The sequence below is a fragment of the Salvelinus alpinus genome, chromosome 24, assembly GCF_045679555.1.
Source record: "Salvelinus alpinus chromosome 24, SLU_Salpinus.1, whole genome shotgun sequence".
Classification (NCBI taxonomy): Eukaryota; Metazoa; Chordata; class Actinopteri; order Salmoniformes; family Salmonidae; genus Salvelinus; species Salvelinus alpinus.
The window spans coordinates 33,422,882-33,437,945 of record NC_092109.1 but is presented as its reverse complement, the minus strand read 5'-3'; the positions used below and the strand labels follow the sequence as shown (position 1 = coordinate 33,437,945).

Below are 15,064 nucleotides of genomic sequence, written 5' to 3'. Positions count from 1 at the left end.
CTAAAAACATACCTCACCAATAGCTATACAAATCGTATCTAATGTCCTTGTATTAATTCATTCCGACACAAGATTCGGATCTGTCCATGCAACTTCAAAGTTCAAACCAAGTTCAAAGAAAGTTGTGGGACACGCGCACGCACTCCCTGATCTGCAAAAGCGTCACTTTTCTTCTGAACAGGAAGCCTATTACAGTAAATGTACCCTACAAAAGCAAACCACTCATCCGGAGGCAGGATATCAGGGGAAAAATCAGGACAGGATACGACTGCTTTCCAATCAACCCAACTGTATTGTATTTCCATGCAGAATATTATTGGCCAAGTCTTCAGGAAAAGGTTGAATGAACGATTAACCACTTATTGGGGTGAAATATTGATTGATCAGTCCATTTAAATGTGTCTACCACTACTCTTTATACGTTGTGTACTGAAAGGAAGTGTTTGTGAAATACAACACATTACAGATATAACATACTTGTAAATAAATACAGAAGTTACATGGATTTGGTACTTGAAACAGAAAAAAATAAAAAACATCCAAAATTAATTTTGTAGCCTAATAGAAACATTTATTTTCATTCACATTAGATTCACATATTTAGTATTTAGGCTACTGTACATTGAGACTTTCATAACTTTGTCTCTCCCCACATCCAAATTAACTGTATTTTGTAGAATTCACATTTCATTAACAAAAACAAACTATTCACAAAATATAGCTACATCAATATCATACACCCAAATACTGTTGGAACAAGTAAAGGCTGCCTCACCTTTTCAGGTTGAATTTGCTGCTACTTTAACAACTAAGCTTTTAGTTACTATGCTAGATATCTGAGCTGAACTACAATCCCATTTACAGACTAGATTAGTTCCAGTTAGAGTTTAGACTATATGAACCATTGCATTCATAACATGTGGTTACTCTAGCTACTGTCGGTGGTAGGGTTGCATTCTAGTCAGGTCTTTCAACATAAGCTCAAGTGGCTCAATCTAAATAAAGATCACAATGCAAACAAATGATATGTAATAAAGCGCAAAAATCTGTTCATAGTTGCTGCCCACCTGACTGAGAAAGAAAGGGTACGGCAGGTATAATTCTTTGAAAACAAAACCTAATCCTGCATAGCAGGAGCTCAGAGAGTGACAGTTCCAGCTAGCTGTCGTAGAGCCCATACACACATTCAGCCTGGACTGGACTGAGTCTATAGAAAGCAGCTCTGTACAGTATTGTACCAAACCCTTCGCCACAGCTTTCTGCTCAGGTCGTCAGATTCAGTATCAAGGCATCTGCTTATAGTTAAGGGCCTTGTCGTTCACAGAGCAAGAGTGGAGGTGACAGGAATCTCCAGACTTAGAAATCTGCTTATGAAAACGTCAATATTTCATTTAAAGTAATGACATATCTTAATAATTTCCACCAGGCTTCATTTGCAAATGTATATCAATCAATTACAACTAATGAATATTACAATTTACGGAAAAAGGTTCATAGTACAATATTGCATTTTATTCTGTAGGGGTTTGGTATAACACTGAGCTGGGTTTCAAGTTAGAATAATCCAAATGATTTACTGTAAATTATTAATGAATATGTACAAATCTGCATAAATTGAAAAATATATATATAATTAGGCACTTGTTTAAAACAGTTCAGCATCCTGGAGCCCCCAATACAGATGCCTCTGACTTAAATAATGACCCTCACATCAGCCAGTAGCAGTCAGGTAGGAGAACTGAGTGAAACTTATTATTCACAACTTACTAGCAACTAAAGTACACCCTAAACTACTCCCATGACATAAAAATCACCACTGAAATTCATATTTATGTTTCCATGTTTTGAAAAAGAAAGGAAGCATGGCTCTTGAAACCCCCAACGACTCGCTGTGGGGTAAGGGCAACAATGAAAACCTCGACATATAAATACAGAGTAAATAAATACATAAATATAGGATGTACTTTTTAAAATATACAAATACATGAATGGGCAGAGGAGAAAGAGGCAGGCATGGGTAAAGACCACCACTTAACACAACCCATTTTGCTTTTCAATGCAGGGGTTGTTCAAGACCAAGGGATGGCTAGACAGAAAAAGGGAGCCCTTGGCCTCTAGAGTCTGTTGCGTCTGGGATCGGAGAAGGGATCTGAAAAGGGATCGGAGAAGGGATCTGAGAAAGGCGGGGGGGGAGGTGGGGGGAGGGTCACAGTGGGTTCAGGGGGGTCGTCCATGGGCAGGACCAGACGTGTTCCCCTGATGACCAGTTCATGCTCCCCAAACGCCAGCTCCTGGTCCAGGGCCTCCTCCGAGGTTATGCCCATGGTGGAGGCAGACAGGTGTTTATGGTTGGTGGTGAGGATGCCCGATGCATCGGTGCTCACTGTGACGTCACCATACATGGTTGCATTGCCGTCATTCAGGACCAGTTCGTCAGAATCATCATTGTGCTGGTGCCCTTCATTCTAGAGAGAGAAGGAATCATGAACCACTACGTACGTACGTGCGTGCGTGCGTGCGTGCGTGCGTGTACTCACCTCATATGCCTGAGTGCTGGTGAGACAGCGAGCCAAGGGGCCACAGCAGGCAGGCAGGGTGGCAGTGAGGGGTGGGCCGCTGTGAGTCAACAGGGGTTTCAGGTAGCTGGAGAAGGCTGCAGTCAAGGGATCTAATCCTCAGGGGACTCTAAACGCTGTTACAAACTGGGTGGTTTGAGCCCTGAATGCTGATTGGCTGACAGACGTGGTATATCAGACCGTATATCACAGGTATGACAAAACATTTATTTTTACTGTTCTAATTACGTTGGTAACTAGTTTGTAATAGGAATAAGGCACCTCAGGGGTTTGTGATATTATAGCCAATATACCATGGCTAAGGGCTGTATTAAGGCACTCCGTGTTGCATCGTGCTTGAGAACAGCCCTTAGTCGTGGTATATTGGCCATATCTCGGGCCTTACTGCTTAATTATAGTAGTCTGAACCCAATCACCATTAATAAAGGAATAACCTCTAGAAAAGGCATTTAGTGCCTTGTCATATTTTCATTGAGGAATGTGTATCACATGAACTGACTTGCCTTCACTTTTCAAAGAGTGGCCTCTAGTGTATAATTAAGCAATAAGGCCCGAGGGGGTGTGGTATATGGCCAATATACCGCAGATAATCACCACTGAACAGTGTTTCCTCAATGGTTGGTCCAAGTTGAAGACTGGATTGTTATGGCTTCATCTAATGACTCACAACCACATTCTAAAGGCTTTAGGTGTGACATGTAGCAGATAAAGGATACGTATTGTCGAAATTGTACCATATTCTAAAAGGCCAGGCACTCTCGTGTTTGGTGTTCCTATGTTGCGTTCCATCCGAAACAGTCACCTGCTCAAAGACATAAAAGTGAGCATGTGACTTTTGTAATACCATAACGGTACAACCACAACCTCCAATTGTGCACTATTCCTATTCTTTTGTCCACACAATGCTACCCTGTAAACCGACTTCTGCTGTCCTTTAGAAGCAAATCTCAGAATCATGGACAATCAGATCGTTGGTTACTTACTGAGCTGTCTTGGTCCGAGTCCACTCCCACACTAGCACAAACACAAGGATGAGAATGTGTAAGAAGAACATACAGTAGAGGTACACATCCATCTATCTAATCGAGGCATAATGATCAAACTAGTGGTGAAAGTTGTGACCTCTAGGTGAGACTCACCGTATACTCATGAAGGAGAGCATTGGGGTGGTGCCGCCTCCACACACCCACACAGTGAAGAAGACGATCAGCAGGGTGGTGGAGAACATCATCTGCCGGGCGTACGTGGCCGTGTCCCGGATGGAGAGGGCAAAGGTCATAGCCCCCCGCAGGCCTGATCAACAGATATCAGAGGACAGTAAAATGAGAGAAAACTACACCGCAAACATGATCCACAGACATCAATCATTCAACTCCTTCTAGTACAGGACAACTACAGACAGCCTCCTACCTCCTTCTAGTACAGGACAACTACAGACAGACTCCTACCTCCTTCTAGTACAGGACAACTACAGACAGCCTCCTACCTCCTTCTAGTACAGGACAACTACAGACAGCCTCCTACCTCCTTCTAGTACAGGACAACTACAGACAGCCTCCTACCTCCTTCTAGTACAGGACAACTACAGACAGCCTCCTACCTCCTTCTAGTACAGGACAACTACAGACAGCCTCCTACCTCCTTCTAGTACAGGACAACTACAGACAGCCTCCTACCTCCTTCTAGTACAGGACAACTACAGACAGCCTCCTACCTCCTTCTAGTACAGGACAACTACAGACAGCCTCCTACCTCCTTCTAGTACAGGACAACTACAGACAGCCTCCTACCTCCTTCTAGTACAGGACAACTACAGACAGCCTCCTACCTCCTTCTAGTACAGGACAACTACAGACAGCCTCCTACCTCCTTCTAGTACAGGACAACTACAGACAGCCTCCTACCTCCTTCTAGTACAGGACAACTACAGACAGCCTCCTACCTCCTTCTAGTACAGGACAACTACAGACAGCCTCCTACCTCCTTCTAGTACAGGACAACTACAGACAGCCTCCTACCTCCTTCTAGTACAGGACAACTACAGACAGCCTCCTACCTCCTTCTAGTACAGGACAACTACAGACAGCCTCCTACCTCCTTCTAGTACAGGACAACTACAGACAGCCTCCTACCTCCTTCTAGTACAGGACAACTACAGACAGCCTCCTACCTCCTTCTAGTACAGGACAACTACAGACAGCCTCCTACCTCCTTCTAGTACAGGACAACTACAGACAGCCTCCTACCTCCTTCTAGTACAGGACAACTACAGACAGCTTCCTACCTCCTTCTAGTACAGGACAACTACAGACAGCCTCCTACCTCCTAGTACAGGACAACTACAGACAGCCTCCTACCTCCTTCTAGTACAGGACAACTACAGACAGCCTCCTACCTCCTTCTAGTACAGGACAACTACAGACAGCCTCCTACCTCCTTCTAGTACAGGACAACTACAGACAGCCTCCTACCTCCTTCTAGTACAGGACAACTACAGACAGCCTCCTACCTCCTTCTAGTACAGGACAACTACAGACAGCCTCCTACCTGCAAACATCATAACATGTTGGAAGTTAGATCCAATTTTGTTTTTACGGCCCAAATTGAGGAAGAAAGAGAGGGGGTAGATGTTGGCTGCCCTGCCAAGGAATACTGCAATCTGGTAGGGGACAGCAGTTAAGGAAAGTGGCTTCTGGATGGGAAAAACTACATGCAGTTAGAATTAAAGATATTACATTGGCTGTATAAAACTTTTTTTTTTTGCCTCTCTCTCTCTCTGTGTTTTTTAGGATACAAATGCTCCAATGATGAACAAGGGGTTGAACACATGGGACTGGAAGGAGAACAGCGTCAGGCCCATATAGGAAAATATGAAATTCTCCGCCAGAAAGTTCAGGAGCTCAAATAGCTTTGGGACGAGAGACAAAAACAATATCAACCAAAATAAACAATTTAATAGCGTAAATGTAAATTCAAATGTTAGGCCAGGCATTGTCTAATAAAAACCTACAGCATGGTTTAAGGCAAATAGACCGGTATGTGTTCCAGTACCTGTTTGGTCCTGTCCTGGGAGTCAGGAGAAAGGTTGTTGAAAGTGTAGTGAGCCTGGGTCATCCCACAGAACAACACGGCCACCACACCTGCACGAGAAAGTCCACACAGATCAGCATGTGATGGGGACTCACCTATGTAAGCTTGAAACCGTGTGTGTACGTGTGTGTGTGTGTGTGTGTGTGTGTGTGTGTGTGTGTGTGTGTGTGTGTGTGTGTGTGTGTGTGTGTGTGTGTGTGTGTGTGTGTGTGTGTGTGTGTGTGTGTGTGTGTAAACACTGCATTAGTTACCAGTCATTTCACAGGCCTCGGCCAGCAGGAAAGTGCTCCAGGACATGAGGAAGAAGAGGGCCGTCTCCAGCAGGGGGAAATCACGCAGCTTAGTGAACTTGGTGACGTGACGAGCGACAGGTCAAGGAACAGATCAGGAACTTCAATCCATCACAGAAACATCACAACTTTCAAGGATGAGATAATACGATAACATAGCAAACGCGTTACTCTTGGAGAATAGAAGCTGTAATGCCTTTAAAAAACAGCAAATTGCCTTAGATAAAGCAGATTAGCAGACTTTCAATTATTTTTATCTATAAAATTCACAGGCTTTTCTTTTGAATGAATGCCATCCCCTGGCACGAAGGTGGCAAAAGGATATCAGTGCAGTCATGACTCCGGTGGCCACACCAAGGGCAAGGGATCCACTGAAGACCCCAAGGAACACACCAAAAGACTTGATCATGGCTGTTGCGTCGAATGTGTGGCTGTTGTCCCCGGCTGGCTGATAGGCACCTATGGAGCTGTAACCAGTGCAGACACATGGAGCCAAAGACAGGTGTAAGCGTTAGGAGGCTCTACTACTAATGACTCACATGTTTACAATGCAAAAGGGAAAATGAAAGGGATAATGTGAAGACATCAGTAAGATACAGTATCTCTGCAACATCTGTACATGGGTCATTCCACAAAATAAGTCCCTTTTGTGTCCCTTTTATATTTTAAGTAGAAATTGTGCACCAATATTGAATTCTACATTTTATATTAAATGAAGTGCCCTTTAATATATGGAATTTACAATAAATCCGAATAAAGACTTGCTAAAGTGCCAAATTCTGCATTTTGACATGTCTCTCTGTGCATCCTCTGACTTCTAGGAAGATTTTAGCCCACTTAACCCAAACATTTCTCCAAGTTTTCACCATCATTGTAAAGCCCTAGTTATTTTGTTGCTTTGACAAAGTCATTTCATGAAATGATTTATTTAATGTGATTAATTTGAAAGTAACTGTCCAGTGTTTTACATGAAATATGAGTGAAATAGTTTCCTTAAAAAAAAAATACTAAACAAAAATAAACACAACATTTAAAGTGTTGGTCCCATGTTTCATGAGCTGAAATACAAGATCCCCAAAATGTTCCATACACACAAATAGCTTATTTCTCTAAAATTGTGGTCACAAATTTGTTTACATCTGTGTTAGTGAGCATTTCTCCTTTGCCAAGATAACCCATCCACCTGATAGATGAGGTATATAAAGAATCTGATTAAACAGCATATTCATTACACAGGTGCACCTTGTGCTGGGGACAACAAAAGGCCACTCAAACGTTCAATTTTTCCACACAACGTCTCAAGTTTTGAGGGAGCGTGCAATTGGACAGAGCAGTTATCAGAGAATTTAAAGTTCATATCTCTACCATAAGTCACCTCCAAAGTCATTTTAGAGAATTTGGCAGTACATCCAACCGGCCTAATAACCACAGACCACGTATAACCACGCCAGCCCAGGACCTCCACATCCGGCTTCTTCACATGCGGGATCATCTGAGGGGGAGGGGGTGCGGAGGAGAATTTCTGTCTGTAATAAAAGCCCTTTTGTGGAGATAAACTCATTCCGATTGGCTGGGCCTGGCTCCCCAGCATATTTTCTGTGTTGGAATGGTGTGGACGTCAATAAGGAACTCCTATCATACAATGTCAGTTGAGCTGTTGCTCCCGCTCACCTCACTTTTACAGGTATACATTCTTCCTTACGCGGAGCGTGAAGTGCAACGCGCCAAGTGACCTCACTCATATTAACATAGAACTGGGGTTAAGTAACCTTACATTTGACTTCAAATAATCGTTTAGTCACTCAGTATGGGACATTGCCAACTCCCATAGCGCTCGCATACCCCCCCGAAGCCAGGAAGTCTAGACAGACTCAACTCTCAGAGGTCCCGACTCCCAGCACACCTGTGCCGGCAAGATCAGCAAAACCTATGGAGGAATAAGGGGGAGTTCCCCTAAATGTTGCATGAATCTGCTTGAACAAAGATTCCATAAACTATGCCCATGACGCAACCACACCTCTGGTAGAATGAGTTCTGAAGCCCTCCAGAGGTGGTCAACCCTTACTATTATATGCCCTATAATAGCCTACACTGATCCAAAAGGGTAAAAACTTGGCGAGAAATGGGTATCCCTGAGTGGGGAGGCGCCAAACACACAAAAAGCTGGTCTCTCTTCCTGTCCATGTAGAAGCGCAAAACAAGCGCAAGACACAAGCAGTGGAATCACTGTTCCTTCATGGGGAAAAACAGCAGTAGGCACAAAAAAGGGTTTAGGTTGAAGTAACCTTGGATAATCCCAGGGCAAGGTACAGGCACGAGTGGTGAAACTGACAGAGCGTGCGGCTCACTCACCCACTTTGTGGATGTAATGACTAAGGAAATGTCCTCGCTTTCCAGAGGCTCCCAACGGTGACTGTAAAAGTACCTAAAGTACAACAGAAAGTTCCCAGGGTGGGACTAGCTGTTTGGGTTCTGGGCGTAGGCGACGTGCGCCCTTCATACGGCAGGCAGAGATGGCAGCCAAATACACCTGTATAGTGGAAAAAGCTTTTCCCTTGTCCTGTAGAAGCAGAGAGCCTCTGGAACAGAGCAAAGAAAGGGAATGATCCCCCCAAAAAGTAGCTGAATTCCTACGCTCGGCAGTGAATCCTCACGGGTTCGCCTATGAACAGTTTAGCAGGAAAGCAGTAGTCCAAAGTCGATGCTAAGGAGAGTATGAAGAAGTATTACGACCTCATAAGGAAGAACTGAAGTGAGATGAGGGAGCGACAGCGCCTTAAAGGTGCGGGGTCCCCCCTATTGGCTGTCGCTCCAGTCTGTCTATGACAGACGTTGTGTGATAGGAGTTCCTTAATGATCACCCCCCTCAACGAAGGCGTTACCCATACTGAGTGACTCAGCGATTATTTGAAATAGAACTCTCGTTTTGATGTGGTGAAACATTGAAATAATAGTCAAATCATAGTGTAAAAGCAGGTGAGCTGGTTATAATCTTTTTGGCCATTTTCTCGTGTTTTGTAGTGAAAAACTGAGTGAGTCGAGCATAACACGTCAACATTGGTTACCCATAGATAGTCAGGCAAGACATTTTTTAGCAATGACATTTTTTTTGTGAAGCTTTACATTCCATTGCCTCTCCTGTTGCACACAACAAGCTTCCATTCCCCTGTAACAAGGGGATTTATGGACAATGTAAGACGAAATCATCAACCCTGTTACTTTATTTGGCACTTACTAAAATGTTTATTTTCTCTCAACCAAGTCACACTACCCAAAAGGTACTCATTTCGTGGAACGACCCACATCTTTTGTATTTACAGCACAAAAGTCTGGGGAGGTGCTTACCATGTCTACATAGCTAGCAGCTATGCCTACAACACAGTTATAAGAGCCTCTCCTTCCAAAACTGAGGGGGAAATTATCATTTGACAAACAAATCCCAACCTATAGGAACCCAACTCCACTCCACACAGGTCTCTTGATCATTGAATGGTGTGAGAACAGATTGATTAAAAGGTCTGACTTGGCATAGGCTAATTAAATTGCTAATCTAGATGCTAATTAAGAAAGATGCTGATTGTAAACCCTACAAGGACTGCAGTTGGGTTCTACACACTCTTAATGACCACAACGGCAAATAACCTGCACAGCAAACAAGAGCAATATAGAGAAACTTAACAGAGAACTACACACACTGAAAAAGGGTAATCAACCAACACGTAGGCTACACCCGTTCTACCTGAACAGCAAATCACCAGCGCATACTCCCTTACAAGAGGAATGATGTTTTCCACAACGCCCACTTTTAAGCCTGGTATTTACTATCAATAAGTACACAAGGTACCAAAAACAACGCCATCTGCGGTGCTGAGCAGGTCTTCAGTAGGGGTCACAACATAAGAACAGTCCGTTGTTGTAACCACTTAGGCCTTACTCAAGGACCTGTTTTCATTAGCTGGTAATTTGCTGAGCCTACAGTAACCTAAAGTAGCAGGGGGGATGTGGTATAGTAAAGCTGGGTGAGGCAGACTATAACCATAGCCCACCTAGGGGGGATCCCCTGTTCCTCTACCAATGCTGTGGTCTCTCCATGGCCATGCTGGGCCTGCCTGCTCTGCTTTTCGTAATGCAGAAGAACTCTGTATACAGGTGGCCAGTAAAATGTGAGGGGGTGGGGTTAGTGTCTGCACAAAGTCAACACATCTACAAACACCAATGAAAGTGACAGGATTGGACAACATAGACAAGAAGATGAGGAGAGGTGCTCAATGTGATATTACTGTGTGTGGTGCTCATTGAAATGTTGAAAAGGACGGAGACTTACGAAGACAGAACTATGGCCACAGCGTCGTTGAGTACACTCTCTCCAAACATCAGGGCGTACAGGTCCACATCCACCTTCAGCTCGTTGAATATGGCAAGTACTGTCACTGTGGGAGCAACAGCAGGAACGTCACATACATACTCATACTCCATATGATTGCAATGTAGGCTAATCCGAATGCTTAAAATCGCTAACACAAAGGCTAAAGTAGTTAATAAAACTGTTCAATGGAGTTTACAGCTAAAGCATATTGTAGCACTGTGTACAGAATAGGCCCCTCAAACTCAACTCTAGACCTCGAAGTCAGTTCCACTGCTTTTTTCCCATTGTTCCCCTCTAAAGGATTCAGCATGCTTCGATTCGGCTAGGCGAACATGTGCTCGCATACCCCTTTAAAAAGACCTTCGCTTGAAAAATTTGAAAAAGTGGCAATAGTACTGTTTGTCCATCTTGAGATGCCGTAGCCAGTATACACTTCCTCAAGAGTCAGAATTAATCTAAAATAACTCAAGAAAGATGTCATTAATTTTGACGTTTGTGCCGAGGAGATCTTAGTCGCGCAATTTTACATATAACTGAGATGTCTGGTGCAGTAATTCTCAAGTGAAAAAATGTGCATGAAAATGAGTCTCTCATTGAATGACAACAAACACTTGAATAATTCCTACTGTTGACCAATCACAAACGAAGGGGCTTAGACTTCGGCTACCAACTTCGGCTACAAACTTCGGCTTGCCTCGAGAACATTTTTTGTGCGCACGAACAGCTGGAAAAACCCTTGCCGAAGACCAAAAACTTCACAAAATGTCATCACAATATACGCACAAACTGTTCCGAACTGATTTGGATGGGAAGCTTGCGGATGTCTTTAAAATCGGGCACTGATTTAGACCTGGGACACCAGGTGGGCATAATTATTTATTAGGTAGAACAGAAAACCATCAGGCTCCGGACCTCGTAGGGTAAGAGTTGAATAGCCCTGGTATAGGCTATGCTAGTCAGGGTGAGGATGATTACCTGGGTCTGTGGCTGAGACAATGGCACCAAAAAAGAGGCAGTCAGTAAAGAAAAAGTCCCCTCCCAACTGCCCAACCGCCTTCATTAATGTCACACAGCCATACATAACCAGCCTGTAAGAGAAAAGAGCGTGATTAATCACGTAAACAGAACAAAAAAAGACCACAATTAGGGGGAATTTCGCAAAATGTAATCCATAGAAAGGTCCTTTGTAGAAAGGATTGTCGACATATATTTGAAATGTATATCTAAAAGCATAATTAAGAAATAATTTATCAAAGTTGGCATATTTATGACATTTTGACCTTACCCAGGCCTCCTTTAAGACTCCATAATGTTTCACCCAAGACCGTTATTAGTTCATAATTTCAACAGGTTTGAATCTTTTAGTTGATGGCAAATCACCCACAAATGTGTGTCTACTTCCATCTGCTACAACAGAGGTTCCCAGAATGCACAAGAGGGTACTTCAGGAGTATTCCAGGCAGAGCAAAATTCAGTTGGTGGTACAGTAACCAAAAAAGGTTGGGAACCACTGTGCTATAACACAAAGCTGAAACCACTCCAAAATAACCTGTGTTTCCCCTATATTCATTTAGCAGTGGCAACGGAGTTAGAAAGGACACCTGTATCTTTGTAGTGACTGGGTGTATTGATACACCATCCAAAGTGTAATTAATAATTACACCATGCTCATAGGAATATTCAATGTCTGCTTTTTTATTTTTTACCCATCTACCAATACATGCCCTTCTTTGCGAGGCATTGAAAACATCCCTGGTCTTTGTGGTTGAATCCGTGTTTGAAATTCACTGCTCAACTGAGGTACCTTACAGATAATTGTATGTGTGGGGTACAGAGATGAGGTAGTCATTTAAAAACCATGTTAAAACACTATTATTGCACACAGAGTGAGCACATGCTCACACCTTTTGACCGTTTTAAAGAAATGGGCTCACCCAATGACAGAAGATGATATGACTGTCCCCATGAAAGCATAGGCAAGGATGGACCCCAGATTCCTGAAGAAGTGTCGCTGAAACACAATGGAGGTGTAGGGGAGACAACAAAATAGTATTCCAGTTAAGTATACAGAAGACTTTTCTATGGTGCCGGCTAGAGGTCGACCGATTAATCGTAATGGTCGATTAATTAGGGCCAATTTCAAGTTTTCATAACAATCGGAAATCGGTAATTTTGGACGCCGATTTTGCCAACTTTTTTTTTTACACCTTTATTTAACTAGGCAAGTCAGTTAAGAACACATTCTTATTTTCAATGACGGCCTAGGAACGGTGGGTTAACTGCCTTGTTCAGGGGCAGAACGACAGAATTTTACCATGTCAGCTCAGGGATTCAATCTTGCAACCTTACGGTTAACTAGTCCAACGCTCTAACTACCTGCCTCACAAGGAGCCCGCCTGTTACGCGAATGCAGTAAGAAGCCATGGTAAGTTGCTAACTAGCATTAAACTTATCTTATAAAAAACAATCAATCAATCATAATCACTAGTTATAACTACACATGGTTGATGATATTACTAGTTTATCTAGCGTGTCCTGCGTTGCATATAATCGATGCAGTGCGCATTCGCGAAAAAGGACTGTCGTTGCTCCAACATGTACCTAACCATAAACATCAATGCCTTTCTTAAAATCAATACACAGAAGTATATATTTTTAAACCTGCATATTTAGCTAAAAGAAATCCAGGTTAGCAGGCAATATTAACCAGGTGAAATTGTGTCACTTCTCTTGCGTTCACTGCACGCAGAGTCAGAATATATGCAACAGTTTGGGCCGCCAGGCTCATTGCGAACTAATTTGCCAGAATTTTACGTAATTATGACATAACATTGAAGGTTGCGCAATGTAACAGGAATATTTTGACTTATGGATGCCACCCGTTAGATAAAATACGGAACAGTTCTGTATTTCACTGAAAGAATAAACGTTTTGTTTTCGAGATTATAGTTTCCGGATTCGACCATATTAATGACCTAAGGCTCGTATTTCTGTGTGTTATTATGCTATAATTAAGTCTATGATTTGATAGAGCAGTCTGACTGAGCGATGGTAGGCACCAGCAGGCTCGTAAGCATTAATTCAAACAGCACTTTCGTGCTTTCATATGTTCTCATGTTCTTAGCAAGGAACTTAAACGTTAGCTTTCTTACATGGCACATATTGCACTTTTACTTTCTTCTCCAACACTTTGTTTTTGCATTATTTATACCAAATTAAACATGTTTCATTATTTATTTGAGGCTAAATTGATTTTATTGATGTATTATATTAAGTTAAAATAAGTGTTCATTCAGTATTGTAATTGTCATTATTATTATTGTTATTTATTTTTTTAAATCGGACGAATAATCGGTATCGGCTTTTTTTTGGTCTTCCAATAATCGGTATCGGTGTTGAAAAATCATAATCGGTCGACCTCTAGTGCCGGCACACAGTCTTCAAGCCATGAAGTATCTTACCCGCTTCAAGCTGTAACCAGCATGGAAGATGATTGGAGGCAGCAAAATGTTGAAAAATACTTCAGGGTCAAAGGTCACCTTGCAGAAAATAATGAAAAGTTAAGAGAACTAATCAACCCATACTGTAACAATCTATACACAATCTATGCCGAATCGCTCCTCTGCAGGCAGCTCAAAGCTTATCAGACAACATCCAGCCCGTGTTAATGATTGTAGACTTTGTCACACAAGTATTAAATAGCTCCCTTTCCTATTCCTCATTCATTACACCACTGATCTGGAAAAATGGAAATAGAAAAAGCAATATGATGGCTATCAAGTATTTTCAGCCATCAGTGGTCATGATTGGGAGACAGTGAAATGAGACCATTTCAGAGTAGACTACCATCCAGGTCTAGGACCATCCAGTCTGCTGGTAATGTGTGTGTGTAAATTGACAGTGAGTGAAAGAGTACTGACTGTACCTTCCTGAGCATCTCATCATCCTGCACGTCATGCCCCTTGACTGTGCTGACTTCACCCTTCAGTGTGTACTCATAAAAGCGCCCGCTGACGTTGACCAGAAGAGTTGCTGGGCTGGCATTCACACTGCAGTTCATAGTCACATTGTTCATATTTCGTGGCACATGAACCCCAAAACGAAGGATCACCCCCACCAGCAGACCTGAGGAGTGTACAGCGATAGAGGCCAGTCAGATACAGGTCAGGCAGACATACAGATGCAAAGGGGTGTCAAATACATCTTATCAATAAATGGCAAGTACAAGTTAATATGGGCATAATGCATGTAAGCCAAGGCATGCTATTTCATTGCCATCTTGCAACGATGTGACATGAACTGGAGGATGTAGCTCCCTCAGTGTTGTCATTCTGCATTATATAGCTAACGTTAGCTAGCTAGCTACAAGAGTTCACGAAGGTCCTCACCATAGATCATTGCCAGTCCTGTTTCGTGTAGAAACCTGAAGCGACGGTGTTTAAACAGCCAAATGGTTAAAATAGTGAGAGTTAAGAGCATTATGAAAATAAGAAGGTTGGCACTGTCTTGTCTATGGCTTTCCTCAGCCCTCCTCTCAGTAGCAACATTGTCCATAGCAGTATTCTCGCCTTGACTACCCACTAAAAGAAATGTAAACAGAGAAAGTAAAACAAACAATGTCTTCGACGCCTTTAGAGCAGAATTTGGTTTTAGTCCCATGATTAGACAGTGATGACTATCAGACACCAGATAGCTGAGTTGGTAGCTAGCTGGCTGGACTAGTATTCGGACAGCAGCAAAAA

The 15,064-nt window shown here is 42.8% G+C and overlaps 1 protein-coding gene across 2 annotated transcripts; it reads right to left on the bottom strand.

The window, feature by feature from the left end:
• Positions 1-272: 272 nt before the first annotated feature.
• Positions 273-15,064, bottom strand: LOC139552671 (sodium/hydrogen exchanger 6-like). 2 transcript variants are annotated; one of them, XM_071364622.1, is made up of 16 exons: positions 14,711-15,064; positions 14,248-14,447; positions 13,784-13,861; positions 12,257-12,333; positions 11,298-11,410; positions 10,281-10,386; positions 6,282-6,423; positions 5,918-6,023; positions 5,628-5,716; positions 5,371-5,484; positions 5,124-5,235; positions 3,716-3,869; positions 3,560-3,590; positions 3,293-3,381; positions 2,538-2,643; positions 273-2,465 (listed from the first exon to the last, which is right to left on the bottom strand). In XM_071364622.1, exons 1-16 carry the CDS (start codon positions 14,979-14,981, stop codon positions 2,115-2,117), a joined length of 2,139 nt encoding a protein of 712 aa, XP_071220723.1. In that variant the 5' UTR covers positions 14,982-15,064; the 3' UTR covers positions 273-2,114. The 2 variants fall into 2 exon arrangements, with proteins under 2 accessions (XP_071220723.1, XP_071220724.1); XM_071364623.1 differs by having other exon boundaries at positions 3,293-3,378.

Excerpts from the sequence above, each read along its gene's own strand:
- LOC139552671 (XM_071364622.1), bottom strand. The coding sequence starts at position 14,981 with ATGGGACTAAAACCAAATTCTGCTCTAAAGGCGTCGAAGACATTGTTT. Across the intron at positions 5,717-5,917 it reads CGAGGCCTGTGAAATGACTG|GTGTGGTGGCCGTGTTGTTC; the intron begins GTAACTAATGCA and ends TTTCTCGTGCAG. Across the intron at positions 5,485-5,627 it reads CCCAGGACAGGACCAAACAG|CTATTTGAGCTCCTGAACTT; the intron begins GTACTGGAACAC and ends CTCGTCCCAAAG.